The 19346-nt window shown below is 41.4% G+C and overlaps 1 protein-coding gene across 1 annotated transcript; it reads left to right on the forward strand.

Moving 5' to 3' along the window:
* The first annotated feature begins 437 nt into the window (after positions 1 to 437).
* On the forward strand, positions 438 to 11656 carry LOC149846470 (Cytochrome c oxidase biogenesis protein Cmc1-like protein). The gene is made up of 3 exons (XM_089998011.1): positions 438 to 549; positions 1913 to 2060; positions 11327 to 11656. Exons 1-3 carry the CDS (start codon positions 495 to 497, stop codon positions 11397 to 11399), a joined length of 276 nt encoding a protein of 91 aa, XP_089854137.1. The 5' UTR covers positions 438 to 494; the 3' UTR covers positions 11400 to 11656.
* The last annotated feature ends 7690 nt before the right edge of the window (positions 11657 to 19346 follow it).

Here is a 19346-nt window from a genome sequence, read left to right on the forward strand (position 1 = left end):
TATTTTATATCTGGATTCAATTCCTACATCATCTGGTCATATTCAGATTCAGGCCGACTGCACAAAATTCGGATTCGGATCCAAAGCTATGTCACAGGGACACACTATTTAGACTCGTGTTCTTGTGACACTATTGAACATGCAGATTCAGACACTGGCTTGTACGGCTGTTATATTTGTAATTTTTTAATAATATTGTAACGATATTTCAATAAAAGGGCTTTTTAAATATTAAAATATTAAAAAATCAGTTTTTCAATTATTAAAAATTTGAAAATTTCGGTGCCCCATTTTTAATTCGACCTTTCGAGTCCAATCCGCATCCCGTGTCATCGAGTCTACGAATCTTTACGACATATATCCAGAGTTATCCGACCCATATCCGATCCGTTGGTCTCCTCCATTTCTTCCCCCTCCCCTACAGGCAGCGTGTCCGTGTGCTGAATGATCAAAGGGTAAGGTTGTTTCAGCACTCCCAGAAACTACGCTCTTCCATGGGGAATCTACAAGAAGCCAGAGAGAATCGAGTGAAGAAGAAAGTGGAGGAAGGTAAAACTATTCGAAGCGCATTCCTTCTTGGGTTCTTCCCTTTTTTCGATCTTGGTGGTTTTGATTTTTGTTCATCCTTTTCTGTTCCTTTTTTCTCTCTTTTTTTTTAGTTTAGGTTCCACTGTGGATCGATTGAATGCTGTTTTCTTCATTTCATTAAGCATGAGTATCTGCATCAACACGAGAGTGTAAGAAACCTAATGATGGTAACTTGGAATGAGCAGAAAATGATGGCCACATTTGATAATGGATTTCCCAATTGCAGGATTAGATCGAATGCATCAGGATAGGAGGCTCAGAGATGCATCCACTTATCCAGAAGGGCAGGATAAAGTTGGAAAGTTGTTTCCACTTCAATTTCCCTAGATGTCCTACTTTTCTGGATAAGTGGGTGTATCCAAACATCCTCTTAATAAGGGGGAGATTGAAAAATGATTTATTTATTTATTTATTTACCATTGAAGGCGTCTGAAACTTGATTTTAAGTACCGGAAAGATTAGGTCCCTTGGGAAATCGTTGCACCTACAGAGAAGTGTACCTTGGAAAGAATTTCATGGAAACTTCTTCCGTATGCTTGTATATGCTATGAGGAAAGAATGATTTTCATGGTTTCACGATGGAATAGGAGTTCCATGCGTGCCCGAATAAGGTTAAATAGGTATGCAATTCGTCATAAGGTTCCCAGGAAGCACCGTCATTGGAAATCAGCGGCTGAATAAATAGTGATTTGAATGGGAACGGGAGATAGCCATAGATCTCTAAGTCCCAGGATTTTGATGCTAACAAAGGAACTCTCATGATGGTGATTTCAGCTGAGAATTCTGCGCATCAAAGGCACTCATATGTGCATTTCGATCAAACAGCATCCTCGGACAAATTTTTTTGGAAATTTGTATATCCTACAGAAACTGCGGATTATTTGTTAGAAGATATAAGTGGCGCATCTGGACGCTCCACCATGGTGAAAAGAGCAGTCTATTTATTTATCAATCTAAACATTTGTTTGCACATCACCTGGATCCATTGAGAAATATACTGTATCTTATATGTAATATGAATATATATAACTATTAAATTATCCTAAACAAAACCTAAAACTAAAAACATTGGATCTACTATGGAGCCTAAAAATCTCAAAACAATAGGTTTGATATCAAGTGACTTATGTCTAGATAGATAGATAGGTAGGTAAGTGATGTGCTTCTGTCTATCTTTTTTGCTTTCCTTCCAGTTTTAGCTAGTATATTGTGGCTAAATGATGAGAGTATAAGGCTCTTTTACATCTCAGCATGGTCTTTGATACTCTCTTAAGTACATTTCTTCTTTGCCATGGAGACTATATAAGTAACCATTGAAATCCAGCTTTACGAAGCAAAATGAAGCAAAAAGCACTCAAAGAATGTCATCATTACACATCAAAGTATGCAGAATGTGCTACAGGAAAGACAATATCTGTTGTTTGGCGTTGTCGGCAGCAAGCAAAGGAGTTGAATGAATGTCTTCATCAATAGTGAGCACTAATTATTTCCTTTTTATTTGTTGCTTCTGTTTCTTTTATGAAATTTTCCTCCTCATTGGTCCACTTCACTTTGTTTTTCTGTATACGATGTTGCTGAGCGACTGAAAGTTTCCTGTTACATGTTCGATAAAATGTCTGTTCAAGTTAAAATAGCCTTCAGCTGAATAGCATCTATAAACTTATATTCTGTGTCATTCAGGACAAAAAAAAATGTGTACTTCTAATTGTGGACATGAATTTTATTATGTATGTAGTATGTAGCGTGCATCTGGTGCAATTGTCCTGATGTCATGTGTCAATTTCTTGTTTTATTGATACTTTGGTGGGTCAAATGTATATCTAAACTCACAAAGTTGTGTTGATTTTTTGGTTTATCTTGCAACTTCATATTCTCCTTTTATGCTTCCAAAGGCCCTTTTAGCATTTTTGAATCTCGAGAGACACAAGCATTTTAAGTGATTCATCACAATTTTCTTCTACAGAAGGTTCTATCTGTTTATGTGGTTCACTGTTGAATGGCTTTTCTGTTGATGCTGGTTGAAAATGAAGGTTATTTGTTGAGGAATTTTAATTTGATAGTGCTGCTGCTTGTTGGATCTGATGATCTGATATAAATCTGTCCTGAACTCTAGTTGATGTGTATGAGTAGCTGGATCATGTGAGTTGATCTTCAGATTTGGATTTAAACTGAATCAAAGAAGGAGATGAAGAATAGCAAACTCTCACAAAAGACACATAACGTGGTTCGGTCTACAAAGACATACGTCCCTAACATGTTGTAGTCTCTCTCTCTCTCTCTCTCTCTCTCTCTCTCTCTCTCTCTCTCTCTCTCATACGAGTGGAGGAGGTTCCATTTCTTAATGTATATTTACAATCACTCTCAAGACCCTCTCCTCTCCTTCCTTTTATCATTTCCTTGATTACAGCAGTATTTTTGGCATGTACAACTTCATTAGGATCTGTCATATCTTGATTTGAATTTCCTTTCATCACAAGACTTATCTCTTTGTTGACTTCTCTAGATTCTTCTTGTGGATTTGGATTTGGATTTGGACCCTTCATGACTGATCTGATATCTGATGGGTCTCTTTAACAGCCTTCCACAAGCTCAACGACTTGAGAAGGATGTTGAGCTTGTCCTTGAGAAGAAGAAAGCGAGTAGCTGATAGTGGTTTGGTCATGATGTCTGCTTTATGATCCATAGTGGATACATACTTCACTTTCTAGTGTTTCTTGGTGACCAAATCTCACACAAAATGAAGGTCTATCTCTATATGTTTGCTCTGATTATGAAACACTGAATTGGCAGTCCTGTAGGTGGCACCAATATTATCACACCATAGTATGGGAAGATCTGATGATGAAATTCTTAGTTCCTGTAATAGAAATGATGTCCATATAGTCTTTGAAGCAGTGAAAGAAAGTGTTCTATATTTTGCTTTGGTACTAGATCTTGCAACACTGTTTTGCTTTCGAGCACTCCAAGAAATAAGAGAGGATCCACGATATATAGCATAATCTCCAGTGGATTTTCTATCATCCACACAACCTGCCCAATTAGCATAAAAAAAGATAAAAGCACGCCTCAAGGTGCAAAAAGTGTGCCTCGCCATGAGGCATGCACCTTTTTTGTTTGGGTCAAATGGGTGTCAAAGCTCCCATTTGACCCAAAAGAGGGGAGGCCCAACTGATTAGATGACTCCCCCCTCTCATCTCTCGTTCTCCCTCTCGCCCTCCCTCTCTCGTATCTTGCCCTTCCACTCGCTGTCCCTCTCTCTCTGCCAAAAGAAGGAAGAAGAATGCCATCCCTCTCTCGGTAAGTGTCCCTCTCGTTGTCTCCCTCTTGCTCTTCCTTTCTCTATCTCTCTCCCTCTCTTTGTCTCTCCCTCTCTCGTTGTCTCCCTCTCTCTCTCTGTCACTCCCTCTCTCGTTGTCTCCCACTCTCTCTCTCTGTTCTCCCTCTCATTGTCTCCTCTCTATGTTTCTCCCTCTCCTCTCTCGCTGTCACCCTCTCTCTCTCTCTGTTTCTCCCTCTCTCGTATACCCTATTCTTGTCTATTTTTTTTCTTCCAATAACAAAGGGGATTGTGATTTTGTGCATGTGTAATCTGTGAGATATGTTACTCTGTTGCAATTGTAGATAAATTTGATTTTTCGCTAAGTTCTTGGTAGGTTTTATTAATCTGGTTTCTAGTCTTTCTTAATGGGACTAGTTTTTCGTTAAGTGTTTGGTGGGCTATATTGTTGGGTTGATAGTCTTGCTTAGTGAATCTGTCTTGCCAAACCTCAATGTGATTGCTGCATTGATGAGTGAACATGCTCAAATGTGTCATCATTCTTGTTTTGCATGAATACAACAACAACAAAAACTACTACTACGCCTTCATCCCAAAACAATTGGGGGCGGCGATATGAACCAAAAAAGAAAATCATTATGGGTCTTCCACATGAATCCTTCTCCTCCAATCATTTCTATCCAATGCCATGTCCTCGGTGAGGTTCAAAGCATTCATATCATTTCCTATCATCTTCATCCAAGTCTTCCTAGGCCTACCCTGACCTCTTGTAACTAATATATTTTCTCATTTCTCCATCCTTCTAACTAGAGCATCATTAGGCCTTCGCCGAATATGTCCAAACCATCGTAAACGATTCTCTCTCATCTTATTTTCAATGGGTGCAACGCCTACCTTCTTACGTATCTCCTCGTTCCGAATCTTATCTTTTATTGTATTTCCACACATCCATCTAAGCATACGCATCTCAGCTACACTCATTTTTTGAATATGATGTATCTTGGCAGCCCAACATTCCATACCATATAGTAAAGCGGGCCCAATAGTCGTTCTATAAAACTTTCCCTTCAACCGCAATGGCATTCTATGATCGCACAACACTCCAGTTGCACTTTTCCATTTCATCCACCCAAGCTTTATCCTATGATTTACATCTCCATTAATTTCTCCATACTTTTGAATGATAGATCCCAAATATTTGAAACAATCATCCACCGGTATTTCTTGCTCATCAAGCTTCACTACACTCCCATCACTACTTTGTTGCTTACTAAACCGACATTCCATATATTTTGTCTTACTCTTACTCAACTTAAAACCTCTTGCTTCCAATGTCTGTCTCCATAATTTTAACTTAGCATTAACCCCAGCTCTAGACTCATCAATCAAAACAATATCATCAACAAACAACATATACCACGACACATTTTCTTGAATTGATCTCGTAAGCTCATCCATCACTATAGCAAATAGGAAAGGGCTTAAAGCAGATCCTTGATGTAACCCAACCGTTATAGGAAAATTGGTTGTCACCCCTCCACAAGTGCGGACATTGGTTACTACTCCTTCATACATATCCTTAATTATACTAATGTACTTGAGAGAAACACCTTTCTTCATTATTGTCCACCAGAGAACGTCCCTAGGTACTCTATCGTATGCCTTCTCCAAATCAATAAAAACCATATGCAAATCTTTGTTCCTCTCTCTATTTCTCTCAATAAGTTGTCTAAGAAGATGTATAGCTTCCATAGTTGATCTTTCAAGCATAAAACCAAATTGATTCTCCGATATCATGACAACCTTTCTCAACCTAGACTCAACCACCCTCTCCCAAAGTTTCATAGTATGACTTATGAGTTTTATACCACGATAGTTTGTGCAATCTTGTATATCACCCTTATTCTTATATAGAGGCACCAAAGTACTCTTCCTCCACTCAATAGGCATCTTATTTGTCCGCCAAATCTTGTTAAAAAGATTTGTCAACCATTCTAAACCTTTCTCTCCCAAGCATTTCCAAGCCTCGATAGGTATACCATCTGGGCCAACTGCCCTTCTTGATTTCATTTTCTTCAAAGCCTCTGCAATTTCTTTCTTTTGAATCTTGCGCATGAAGTCACGATTCATCTCATGAAAAGGAATGGACAAGTCTCCAAGATCCTGAGCATGACTTCCATTAAATAGCTTATCAAAATAATCTTTTCATCTCTCCTTAATCTCCTCATTTTTTACTAAAACCCTTTGTGTTTCATCTTTGATACTACCCAGATCCCTCGATTTTCCATCTCTCATCTTTGCAAGCCTATAAATATCCTTCTCGCCCTCTTTGGTATCCAACTTGTCATAAACCTTCTTAATATACCTTATCCCTCGCGTTTTGAACTACTTTTTTAGCTTTCTTCTTTGATATCATATACTTCTCCAAATTCTCATTATCACGACTCTTACTTAGATTTCTATAACACTCTCTTTTAACCTTAATAGCTAATTTGACATCCTCGTTCCACCATGATGTATCCTTACCTAGTGGTGCACCGCCATTAGACTGACCCAATACCTCCTTAGCCACCTTTCTCATGCCACCCGCTATTTTATTCAATATTGATTTTGAATCTATCTCGAGACACCAATCAGTTTTTTTAACTACCTGCTCTACAAACATTCCTTGTTTAGCTCTTTTCAGTGCCCACCACTTAATTTTAGGATCTATCCTATGTCTATCCCTTTTGCGGCATTGTCTAATTTTAAGATCTACAATTAAGACTCTATGTTGTGTAACTACACTTTCTTCCGATATAACGTTACAATCGATGCAACAACCCTTATCTCTCTTTCTAAGTAGGAAAAAATCTATATGACTCGTATTAACCCCACTTTTAAATGTTACTAGGTGAGACTCCCTTTTCCTAAACCAAGTGTTTGCTAAGATCATATCATAGGACAAACCAAAATCTAAAATTCTTTCTCCACTTTCGTTTCTTTCTCCTATACCATAGCCTCCATGGATACTCTCAAATCCATCCCTACTAATGCCTACATGTCCATTAAGGTCACCGCCGATGAAAAGCTTTTCTCCATAAGATATCCCTTGTACTACTCCATCTAAATCTTTCCAAAATTGACGCTTAATGGAATCATCTAAACCTACTTGAGGTGCATAAACACTAATAATATTAATAATATCCGTACCTAATACTAATTTAATAAGTAAAATCCTATCACCCTTCCTACGGACCTCAACTACATTATCTATAAAGTTACGACTCATAACAATCCCTACTTCATTCCTATTCTTATTTATTCTTGTATACCAAATCTTATATCCCAAAGGTTCTATCACTTTTTCTTTTTCACCTACCCATTTGGTCTCTTGTAGAAATAAAATATCAATTTTTCTCATACACATAACATCTACTAACTCTACCAACTTACCAGATATAGACCCTATGTTCCAAGTGGCTAACCTAATTTTATGGTTTTGCATGAATACTATTGAAAATTTAAACTTGGTATATGCTGCAATTATAGGCCCCAAATGTTTGTGAAACGTATAGAACATGATGATCTTGATCTTTTGTTGGGTTATTTAATTACTAAAAGTTTTTAATGCTAATATGCATTTTTTGATGATGACATAATGTTAAGAAATTTGATTGTTAGTGATTTTGTTACTTGATTTTTTATTGAATGCTTATATTTTATTACTTAGATACTTACATAGATCAAGTTGTTGCATTAATGTTATGTTTACATGTTAATCTCATATTTGTCGATATTTATTTGGGATTTTTTATTTCTTATTTGTTGTTGTTTCATCAATAAAGCATTTTTTTATTTATTTGTATTGTTAGATATTTTTTAAAGGATTTTTTTAAGTTTTAAAAAATAAAAAATCTGAGGCTTACGTTTTACGCCTCGCTTCAGTTTTTGGTAGAGTGCTACGCTACGCCTCAACACCTTTCACAACATTGAGATATGGAGATGAAACTGTTTAGACAGACGAAATAAAAGACCATTTTGAATTGTATGCTTCAAATATCTTAAAAACCTTTTTACAACACTCAAATACATTGTAATAGATTGGTGCATAAATTGACAGACCTTGTTAACAACATAAGATATATCTGGTCTCCATATCTCAATGTCTAGTCATGGTTAAATATTGAAGAGCACCCACTGTTTGTCGATATTGAGTCAGGTTAGTCAAGAGGTCCCTATCATGTACACCAGGGACTTTTTGAAGAAGGTCAACAATGTACTTTTGTTGACAAAGTTGACTAGTCTCCCAAGATCTTTTAAAGTAAACTCATGACCAAAGATGAGTGATCAACTGCTGAACATATGAGGTTAAGTTGCCCCTTATGAGTATATCATCAACATATATAAAGATGTATTCAATGCTTGCCCAAACATTGAACAAATAATGATGTATTTGTTTTGGAACTGACAAATGGTATCAAGCTCGAGGGGCTTGCTTTAGCTTATACAGAGCATGTTGAAGGTTACATGGTTCGAATACTTGACATCGAAAAAAAAGGGGGTTGACTCTATTTAAATTTTCTTAGAAAAATAGCCATGCAAAAAGGCATTGTGAACATCAAGTTGCTTGATTTCCCATTAACAAGAGACGTCTCTTGTGAGAACGGTGCAGATAGTGATATGTTTGAGAACTAGATTGAAAGTTTCAAAGTAATCAAGTCCAGCTTGTTGAGTATAACGCTTGGCCACTAAGCGAGCTTTATAACGCTCGAGATTACCATCCACATGATGTTTAATCTTGAAAATCTACTTACAGCTGACAACATTCTAATTTGGGCCAGGAGCAACTAAAGTCCAGGTCCCATTTTGGATAAGAGCATTGAATTCACTATCCATGGTCTCCCGCCATCTAACATCTTTCTGGGCTTGGGAGAAGCTAGTGGGTTCATAATCCTATTTTAATTCTGTGAGCAGACAGAGCTTCAGGTAATGGGTATTTGGTAAAGTAAATTTTAGGTTTTAAAATTTGGGTTTGAGACGGTGTGACCATTTGGTGAGTGCGAGGAAGAGTGGGGAATAGGCTCATTGGTGTTGTGGGGTTCTGGGCTGGACAAACTGGGTGAGGCAGGTGAGTAAGGGAACTAGACGGGCCAGAGCTAGTAGGTGGTGAGGACATTGAGGTCGGATCTATCAATTGAGTAGGATCTGGGTTAGGTGGAACTAGATTTTGGTTAGGTAAGGAGCACCCTACTGAGCGAGTTGGCGGTATAAGAAGTATAAAAGGTTGAGAGGATGAGATGGGAGCATGGACTTGGATTTGACTCGGTGAGGTCTTCAATGGAAAATGTTCTTCATTGAACCACCACATTTCTTGAGATGACGAGTTTCCCATTTTCTAGATTTGAGCATAAATAACCCTTATGCTGAGTACTGTAGCCAAGGAAAACACATTTCATGCGTTGAAACTAAAGCTTATGATTGTTGAACTCTCGCATGCACAGGAAACAAGCACTGGTTTTCTTTTGAAAACAAGTTCATATGGGGTCTTCCTTTTATTCATTGAGGTGGGCATTCGATTGATCAAATAAGCAGCCGTTAAAAATGCATAATCCCAGTATTTAGTGGGAACAACAGCTTGAGAAAGTCGGGTTAATTTTGTCTCAATGATATGCCTGTGTTTTCGTTTGGCTGTTCTGCTCAAGAATATGGGAACATAAGACCCTATGATGAATACCATTGACTTTTAGAAATTTAGAGAGGGATCTATACTCTCCGCCCCATCCATCTTATGTGTAGAGAGTTCTATATACGTGAAATCTTAGATCATCTATTTGGATCTTGGTGTGGATCTTTAGCTAACTGTTCTGAATCTTCTGATGATTCCCACTCATAGCCATTCTGAGCCCTAAATATGAGTTATGACTTGTAAGAAGTGTATCTCCATTCACAGTATCAATTGGGGATCGAGCATGGTTTTAAAACCCAATGACTCGTCACTTGGCTCGTCCTTGAGTGACTAGTGACTCGTGACTCGGCCGGATCAAGTCGGTGACTCGTCTGGGTCATGTTAACTTTATATTTTATATGAAATATATAAATGTGTATAGACTATCTATATTTTATAGTATTTTGCCAATATATTATATATAATATGCATTATATGATATTTTTTAATATATTTAATATAGAATTTTATTAATACATGTATAACCATATTTTTATATATAATATACATAATAGTCATATTATAGTTCATATAATATATGTATATATATGCATGACTCGCACATGACTCGGCCGAGTTTTGTAAAAACCTAGTTCAACCAAGTTTTTGACCCAGTGATTGGGTGATCCGGGCTGAGTCAACCGAGTCACTGGGTTGACCCGGCAAGTTTTTAAACTATGGAATCGAGTATCACTTGGTATTCTTTTCCATAGCATTTTTTTCCTGATTTTTTATTTTATTGAATACACTATTGGAGTAGCAAATTTCATTGTCTGATTATAATCAATATTTGGTGTCTTTGGGGTTCGGGTTCAAACATCTTAATCAGGAGATCTTGGGTTCAGAACTCAAGCTTTCTAATGAAAAAAGTGTGGTAACTAGAGCATTTGCACTCTTGTTTGAGATGTGTTTTAGTGTTTTCATATGTTTGGATCATACATTCAGTACAAGTGCTCTATTTTTTTGGATAATCCAAGGGAAAACCTCCCCATCACTGACTGCACATTGGCTGGCCTCTAGTTGCTAAAACCCTTGAGGTTCCTACCTGCCCACTGGGGAGTACACCCAATTTTGACCTTGCAGCAAGGGAAGCTACCTATGGATTTCAAACTTGTGGTGTACCATCAACTTGGTGACATTAACAAGTCGCCCCTACCAGATGGGCGGAGCTCTTGTGGTCAGTACACGTGCTCTTGTATACAACAGTTTTAAGTTTTAACGGCATTAGATATGGAAACTGTAGATATAGGGAGTGGATTTTACAAACTTTGGCTTAACTGCATAGTCCTGCTGACAAAGTTAGGTTTTGCAGCCTAACAATTTTAGATTTATGGACAGACACCCAAAACTTTGTATGCTCATGTAGTGAACTGCAAATTCAGTTTTTATGGTTGAAAGGTTGTTTGTATCAAGTTTATAGGTCATATTAGCTGTTTATTCTCCAGCATTGATTAGTAATTCTAAACAGGCTACTCTTTTCCAAAAATTCTGTTATTGTGTTCATTAAAATGACAAGATCAAAAGACAAATGAACATATTTGGAAGATAGCATTTATATTGTTGATTGGTAGCTCATCATCTGATGTATTTCTTATGTGACTGGAAGATGGTTTCAGTGTGGTCTCTTTGTTTTGATATGTTATATAAAGCATGGACCTATTAATCCCAAACATGGAGTGCGGTTTCTCTAATTTTTACCTGTGTGCTTTTTGTTGTATCTTACAGAACTTATACTTCTTTCTTGCATCTGGCAGCACCAATGACTCTGTACTGGAAGAAATGAAGAGAAACTACATTATTGAACAGAACATCGGGGCAAACCAGTGAAGAATTACCATTTGCAGCATGATAAGCACTGGTTTGAGGTGCAAAAATGAAAAGAAGTCTCGTTGAGAGAGGAACCAAAAATTACATTTCTGTGTGTTTAAGCATGAAATGTATAAGCGACCATCTAAATTTGCTAGTTCTCATTGTTGGCTGGAAGGTTTAGGCATGGAAATTAACCCTTTTCCTAATCTCGAATCAGATGCTAAAACGATGATTGAGATTGATAACTGGTGCGTTACAGTTTCTCTTTATGTTCATCATTCATTTCTCACCATATCCAAGAGATCGTTCTTGCAGCTCTTTTACAATGAGACGGGCACAAATTCTAATTGCATTACAAGGCTTAGACCCGGTTTGGATGATATTTTTGAAATAATCAATTTTGATGTTATCGAAAAATAAATTTTTGTAAGATTAGTTTGTCATTTTGAGAGGTTGGATGGTGTTTGGGTGTCAAAGATCATCTTTTAACAATTTAAATTTAACCCACGAGGAATGGTGAACGGGTGGAGATCACCCTGTCAGGGTCGCGAGTCTGCCATTGCCGATGGGAATTGATATGGATGGCAAACGATCAGATGCTGATGACACTGATTTTAAAAGGATCCACACACACACACACACACACACAGAGAGGGGGGTTGTCCAAGTTTGGCTGATTCTTCTCTCTTGAGATCCATCTGAGTCTGGGAACAACACGTTTCCGTGCATCATTGTCCCACGTTTGATAGACGTAGACAACCGTGCAGGATGCAGTGTTTTCAGCACTGCCATGCAGGACGCACCAGTCACATGAATCCAAGTCAAAGGCACACTTTTGTCCTGTTGATGCGGGTCATGGCCCATGGGGGGCAAATGGGTGGTATTGTTCCTAGGGGTGGCAATCGGGTCGGGTTGGCGGGTCGTGTTGGCGGGTTGGCGGGTCAGCATACCTCAACACGAACCCGACCCGTTTATTAAACGGGTCGGTTGTGGCAAACACGAACCCGACCCATTTATTAAACGGGTAACCCGACACGACACGGTTCCCGTTTAATGAACGGGTCGGGTCGGGTAAACGGGTTAGCTGGTGGGTTGGGTTCGGGTAAACGGGTTGGCGAGGACGAGGTCGAAGAGGGCGTTCACGGCAAAGGCGATGGCGACGGTGGTGGTTGCGCTCGAGCCGAGGCCGTTGCCGAGAGGGAGCCCCTTCTCCAGCAAAACCGAGATGCCGACGGATCGAACACCGAGGTCCCGGAGGGCTGCGATCGCTGTGATCCCCGTGCAGTTGTGGAGTGGGTCAAGGGTGAGCCTGGGGGTGCCGTGGACGGCGGTGATGTCCTTGTGCGAGTCCTTGTAGAAGTCGGTCTCAGGGGAGCCACCGGCAAAGGCGTTGTGGATCAGGTGGTTCTGGCCATGGGGGATGGTCACGCCGCTCACCAGGAGGGTGAGCACGCGGGGGGATCCCGGCGAGTATGGGCTCAGGAACGAGCCGAAGAGCGACCATCCATGGTGGTATACCAATACCACGTATCTTCCGGTGGAAGCAAACAAAAAGGAGCAAAAGCTGCAAATTTACTGCAGTGCAGGCAGAAAAAATTAATGCCATGTCTTCTCGCGGCTTGTTTTAGTGTGTTTTCTTTTTTCTCCCTACATTTTTGGTTAATGGCAGATATGGTCTTGGACTCTTGGTGTTTATTAAACGGGTTGGCGGGTTGACATACCCCTAACACGAACCCGTTTAAGCCAAACCCGAACCCGCCTAAGAAGCGGGTTGGCGGGTCGTGTCAGAAATTGCCACCCCTAATTGTTCCACCTTGCCAGCTTTTGGCCGATCTCGGGTGAAAATATTCCCAGTCGAAATAAATTTTATTTAATACAGCATGAATATTGATACCAATGATATCTTGGAAAAGAATAAATCAAAATGAGAAAAAAAAGAGACTAAGGTGGTGACAAGGTTGGGTATAAAATTACCAAGCTATCAACGTAAGCACACAGGATCATACTAAAGTAAAAAAGTGAATGAGAGCATACTAGAATCACAGGGCCCTTGATCGAGCAAACCCACCCCCCTGCGAGGTAAATCTCGGGTGAGGTCACCAATACCTAAGCCCTTACATAGCCCCACCAGGCATCCGCACACCATGTTAAAGCACACTGAGTGTAAAACCCCCCTCCGTCAAAGTCGCCGGAGGGGATAAGCATCAAAAATTTAAAAAAAAAGAAAAAGAAAAAGAAACTGCGAGGGGAAACCGCATAACAGGAGGGGGTGAGGATAAACCTCACCCCCCAAAATCCGCGGGGGTGAGGGTTATCCTCACCCTGCGTGAGGGCTATAAAAGCCCTCACGCAGCCTCCCTCCACCGCATTGCATCGAGCGACAGAGGGAGAGACAGAGAGAGAAGGGGAGCGAGAGAGAGAGGAGGACTTACCGGGTTCCGACGACGGCAACGGCAGCAGCGGCGGCGAGGTGAGCACCTTCCTCCCCTGCTCCTTCCTTGTCTTCTTCTTCGTTTCCTTTCTGTAAAAGCAAAGAAAGCTGGCAGCCATGGCTGCTGGCGAGTTAATGAAAAAAAAATAGACAGAGAAAGAGAGAGGGGTCGGTCGGCCCCTATGGTGGCCGACTCTGACGGCCGGCCCCTATGGCGGCCGACTCCGACGGCCGGACCCTATGGCGGCCGACTGCGACGGCCGGCCCCGGCGACCGGCCAGCACCGTTGGCCGGCCCCGGAGGCCGGCCCAGGCTGGTGGGTGCAGAGAGAGGGTCGGCAAGGGCCGTCCCCATGCACCAGAGATCGGAAGGGGCACAGCCCCTTCCGCCTTTTTAAATTAGGGGACCGGTTCGGTCTGGGCTCCCGGACCGAACCGGGTTGGTCTGGGTGTGACCCAGACCGAGCCCACCGGTCTGGGTCGCGCCCAGACCGAGTGCTTTAAAAAAAAAGCCGGTTCGGCCTGGGTGCGACCCAGACCGAACCGGGTCGGTCCGGGTCACACCCAGACCGAACCGGGTCGGTTCGGGTCGCACCCAGACCGAACCGGGTCATGGTTGGGTGAACCGGTTCGGGTCAAACTGGTTCAAGCCAAACAGGTTCGGGTCGAACCGGTTCAAGCCAAACCGGTTCGGGTCGAACCGGTTCAAACCCAACCTATTCGGGTCGAACCGGTTCAAACCCAACCGGTTCGGGTCGAACCGGTTCAAGCCAAACTGTTTCGGGTCGAACCGGTTCAAGCCAAACCGGTTCAGTCATTTTTGGGTTCAAGTAGAACCGGTTCAGACCGGATCGGGTCTGAACCGATCCGGTTGAACCAAGGTCCAAACCCAACCAGTCGGGTCTGGATCTGGGTTTTCAGTCTGGACCCAGTTCAATCTGGACCTGTCTTAGATCCAGATTAACCGGGTCCAGATCTGACTGGATCAGTCTCAGATCTGGACCCAGTCAGGAAGGTCTGGACCCAGTTAGATCATCCTGGATCCAGGCAGGCATATCTAGATCCAAACAGACTGTTCAGGATCGAGTCAAGCAGGTCCAGATACAGTCAATCTACCCTGGATCCAGTCAAACTATTCTAGATCCAGTCAGAATAGAATGGATCCAGTTTGGATCCAGTCAAGCAGTTTTGGATCTAGTTATGTAATGGGTCTGAATCCAAACAGACAAGGTTTGGATCTAGATCAGAATTGGATCATAAGATAGTCTCAGATTGCCTGAAATCCGAAATGTACCAAGAGATCCATTTGGATACTTGAGATCCATTTCAGTAAAATGAACATATCTTCGCACTCCGAACTCGGAATCGAGTGAGGTTTGATGCGTTGGATTCGTATTGAAGAGGGAAATCCATTGGTCTATAAAATTCAGTCAAACTAATAATGCAGAAACCATGGTTTCTTGAATAAGATTCGGGAAGGGTATTTTGGTAATTTGGTAAGAGGTTTGTGAATTGATTCAAGTATATTGCTTTAATGACCAGATCCTATTGTTAGAGCTTTGTGAGGCTCGACTTCGGAGAGAGTATGTTGTTCGCACTTGAGGTAAGAGATATTATAAGTAACTTTAGATGTGAATAAACATTTTTCACGTTGCTTGTTATCATAGTGCTATAGATTTTATGTGATTAGCATGATAGCTCTGAATGAGACCATGACATGCATAAATTTCATGCTTGACATTATGAGTTAATTTAGTTACATGTTAATTGCGATATGCATGTTAGTTTTTATATGCTATGCATGATAGAAGGCGATTGTGTTTATGATTGCATGTCTAATTGATCATTAATATCATGCATTGTGATGAAATTAAGTTTGGATTAGAGTCTCATTTAGTTCATTCATGTAGTATGAATGGATATTTAGAGTTCAGCATGCAGTACCCCTTAAATCCCGAAAGTTGCGACCCTTGGAAAGGGCTACCTGGTTCGTGACCAGAGTGCAACCACCATGGAGAGTGGGCCGTCGGTGATTTAATGTTGTAGAGACACTACATCATTGCGTGCTAAGTGAGAGCGGTGTGAGTCCTAACGTCATCATGAGATTAAGAATGAGATTGTTGTGATTATTCATGACACCACTCGTGAGGGAACGAGTGAACTTTGAATTTGAGAATATTGTTCAATGTGTGAACTTAGTTATGACTTAGGATTTCACTCACACTGGTTTGGGGACTCTAGAGGATCATTGATGGTTGATAAGCATCATGTTTAGGATGTAGCATGAACCATGCCGAGATTGAGATATTGACCTCCCGGCTAGCTACCGGTGGGGTCCCCGTGGTGGTTCACTGCAGTGTCTGGTGGTCCGGGGACCACTGAGAGTGTATGGTTCATTGTCTGACCAACATGTAGAATTTGGGTGTTCTACAGGGTTGCTACGCCCATAGATGGCTATAACCGGTATAGCCAACCTAGTGATAGTTGAGAGAGACAGTATTTGAATGATAATGGGGGAATTTAAAATATACAAACATGTGTGGTGTATCGAGAATTAAAATAAGATTAGGGGCTTAGAGCCCACTACAGTTGTAAATTGATTATTTATTTACTTATAATTGTTTCTTATTGGTTGTAGACTCACCTCCATTCTTGTTTAATTACAACTGTTGAACCATGCCGAGATTGAGATCTTGACCCCCCGGTTAGCTACCGGTGGGGTCCCCGTGGTGGTTCACTGCAGTGCCTGGTGGTCCGGGGACCATTGGGAGTCTATGGTTCATTGTCTGGCCAACATGTAGAATTGGGGTGTTCTACAGGGTTGCTATGCTCATAGATGGCTATTACCGATATAGCCAACCTAGTGATAGTTGAGAGAAAGAGTATTTGAATGATAATGGAGGAATTTAAAATATACAAACATGTGTGGTGTATCGAGAATTAAAATAAGACTAGGAGCTTAGAGCCCACTATAGTTGTAAATTGATTATTTATTTACTTATAATTGTTTCTTATTGGGTTGTAGACTTACCCCTATTATTGTTTAATTACAATTGTAGGTTCCAGGCATTAGATCAGTTCCTTGTGAGCAGCTTTTTCTATCTTCAGCAGAGCAGTGGTATATTTTGCTTTCCTTGTCATTGAAAAAAATGTAATTGCTTTTCTTCTGTTATGAATGATGAACATTGTAAAAAAAAGTTGATTATTAAAATAAAATGAATAGTTTTTTTTAGCCACGTTTTTCTCTGTGTAAGCTTTGCACTCTTCTCTTTGAGAAGTAATACCAACCGAACTCGAACTCTTGAGGTTCCAGATCGGGGTGTTACAAAGTGGTATCAGAGCCAGGTTTACACAGAAAAACTGTTCATTATTCATAATAAGACTCAATGACAAGATGTAAGTCTCTGCTTGAATAATACACGTTAGTAATTAAATTATTGCTTAATTAGGAATGACTAACGAAAAAGGGAACAACGAAGTCCCACGGACTGAAGGCTCAGTTGAACCTTCCATGGTCGGGAGAGAGGAATTCTTCGCCGCAATAGCGATGGTTACCGGAGTCATCACGAACATGACTCAAGTGGTTAGAGAGTTGACGCCTCAGCCTCCTCCGATCTACATCATTCTCGGAGATAGAGATTCTTACCACCGGAGCTACCCCTACACTAACCAGGGGAGACATCCTCCACCTTACGGAAGGAGGAATCGCCAATGCAACTGTCAGAGAGCGAGGTCTGCACGTGGGCAAATGGGGGGAAATCGGATGGCGGCTCGAGGAGGCATTAGGAGAAGAGCAGCTCCGAACACAAACTTTGTGCCTCGGGGAGGGTCTCGTATGGCCAGAGCACAGGGACGACATATGTCCCGAGCTAGTTATGTGGCGGCCATGAGTGGGGGAAACCAGAGGGTTCCACCTCCACTCCACGAGCTTCTGGTTGAAGAAGCTCAGAGAGCTGCATTTTAGGCAGCCGAAGCAGCTCGGCAGGCAGCGGAAGCCAACCAAGGTGACCTAAGGTTTGGGCAGGGGCGAGAAATTTCGGGAAACTCAGAAGAGGAAGGCGAGGATGAAGACCCGAGTGATGATCCAGCATCACCTACATACACTCCTGCCACACCTACCCATACATCTTCCTCACCAACTTACGCTTCTGCTTCGCCCCAGTATGACCTGAACGCTCCTCCTGAGACTCAAGGAACAGGCTCTGCTTCGGATGGATCGAAGAATGATTAGGATTAGCTAGTTTGATTAGTAGAGTAACATTATTTTAATTGCATTGTTCTTTCATTTTCTTGCTTATAATGTTTCTCATGTATGAGACTTTTTTAATGCAATAAAGTGAATAATTTTATTTATATTGTGTGAGATGTGATAAAAATCTTGTGAGAATCCAATGAAACATGTGATGTTAAGTGATAATTTTACTACAGTACAAATGGACACTCGCAGAGGAACTTCTTATCTTTCCAAGGACACGGTAACAGCCAGGCGGGAAAGGGAAACCATTGGTGGATCGTCGCGAAGGGCACCCTCATCATCCCCTACTACGGAAGGGGCACAAGTTCAGGGGAGCCACGCGGCAACACACACACCGGAGAGATATACTCCGCGTGAAGGTAGAGAAGAAAGTATGGAGATCTCACCTGGATCCCCAATGAGTCAGAGTACGAGGATACCGCCAGAGTATACTACCAACCGCATTTTATATGAACTGCTACAAATGACCCTTGCCTAACAAAGTCAGTCACAGATGGTGATTTCTGGTATCACCTCATGGGCGGAGAGGTTCAAGAATATGCAGACTCCGCTCTTCGATGGCACTCCTGACGGTGTCGTGGCAGAGAATTGGCTGATGCAAGTCGAGAAGGCATTGGATGTCATCCAATGTCCAGATGATCAGAGAGTTTGGATAGTTGTATCCAATCTGACAAGTGATGCAGAGCATTGGTGGAGATCTATCAGAGACACCTTGGAGCCGGACACTTACTTGCCTTGGTTCACTTTCGTGAGAAGATTTTACAGGCAGTTCTTTCCAAAGTGTCAAAGGGTGGAAAAAGAAGAAGAGTTCAGGAAGTTGAAGCAGGGTGACATGACAGTCGCCCAATATACCGCACGTTTCAACTCTCTCTCTCTCTCGTTTTGCCAAGTCTTTGGTGGCAAACGAGAAAGAGAAGTGCAGAAGGTTCGAGAGGAGTTTGAGGCCCGATATTTTGAGGTTGGTCGGGCCACAACAAATAAAGAAATACAACCGACTTGTGGACTATGCCTCCAGGTACAAGTTTTGGGAGATGCAGACAACTGAGAAACCGCAAGCGAAAGAAAAAGTCAAGACGGAAGAGAAGACCCAGCACAATAGTGGCAATATGGCAGAATCTTCTCGAAGGAAGTTTTATTCTAAAGAAAGATTCCAGCGGGGCAACAAGAGGCATTTCGGAGGGAAAAACCCTGGTCAGAACCAGGGTAAGCAAGTCAAGTATGCTGACAATCAGCAAGCCAAGCGGCAAAGGTTCCAGAAGACGGTCCAGTCGGACAATGTT

This window comes from Nuphar pumila, chromosome 2, assembly GCF_984573655.1.
Source record: "Nuphar pumila chromosome 2, dmNupPumi1.hap1.1, whole genome shotgun sequence".
Classification (NCBI taxonomy): Eukaryota; Viridiplantae; Streptophyta; class Magnoliopsida; order Nymphaeales; family Nymphaeaceae; genus Nuphar; species Nuphar pumila.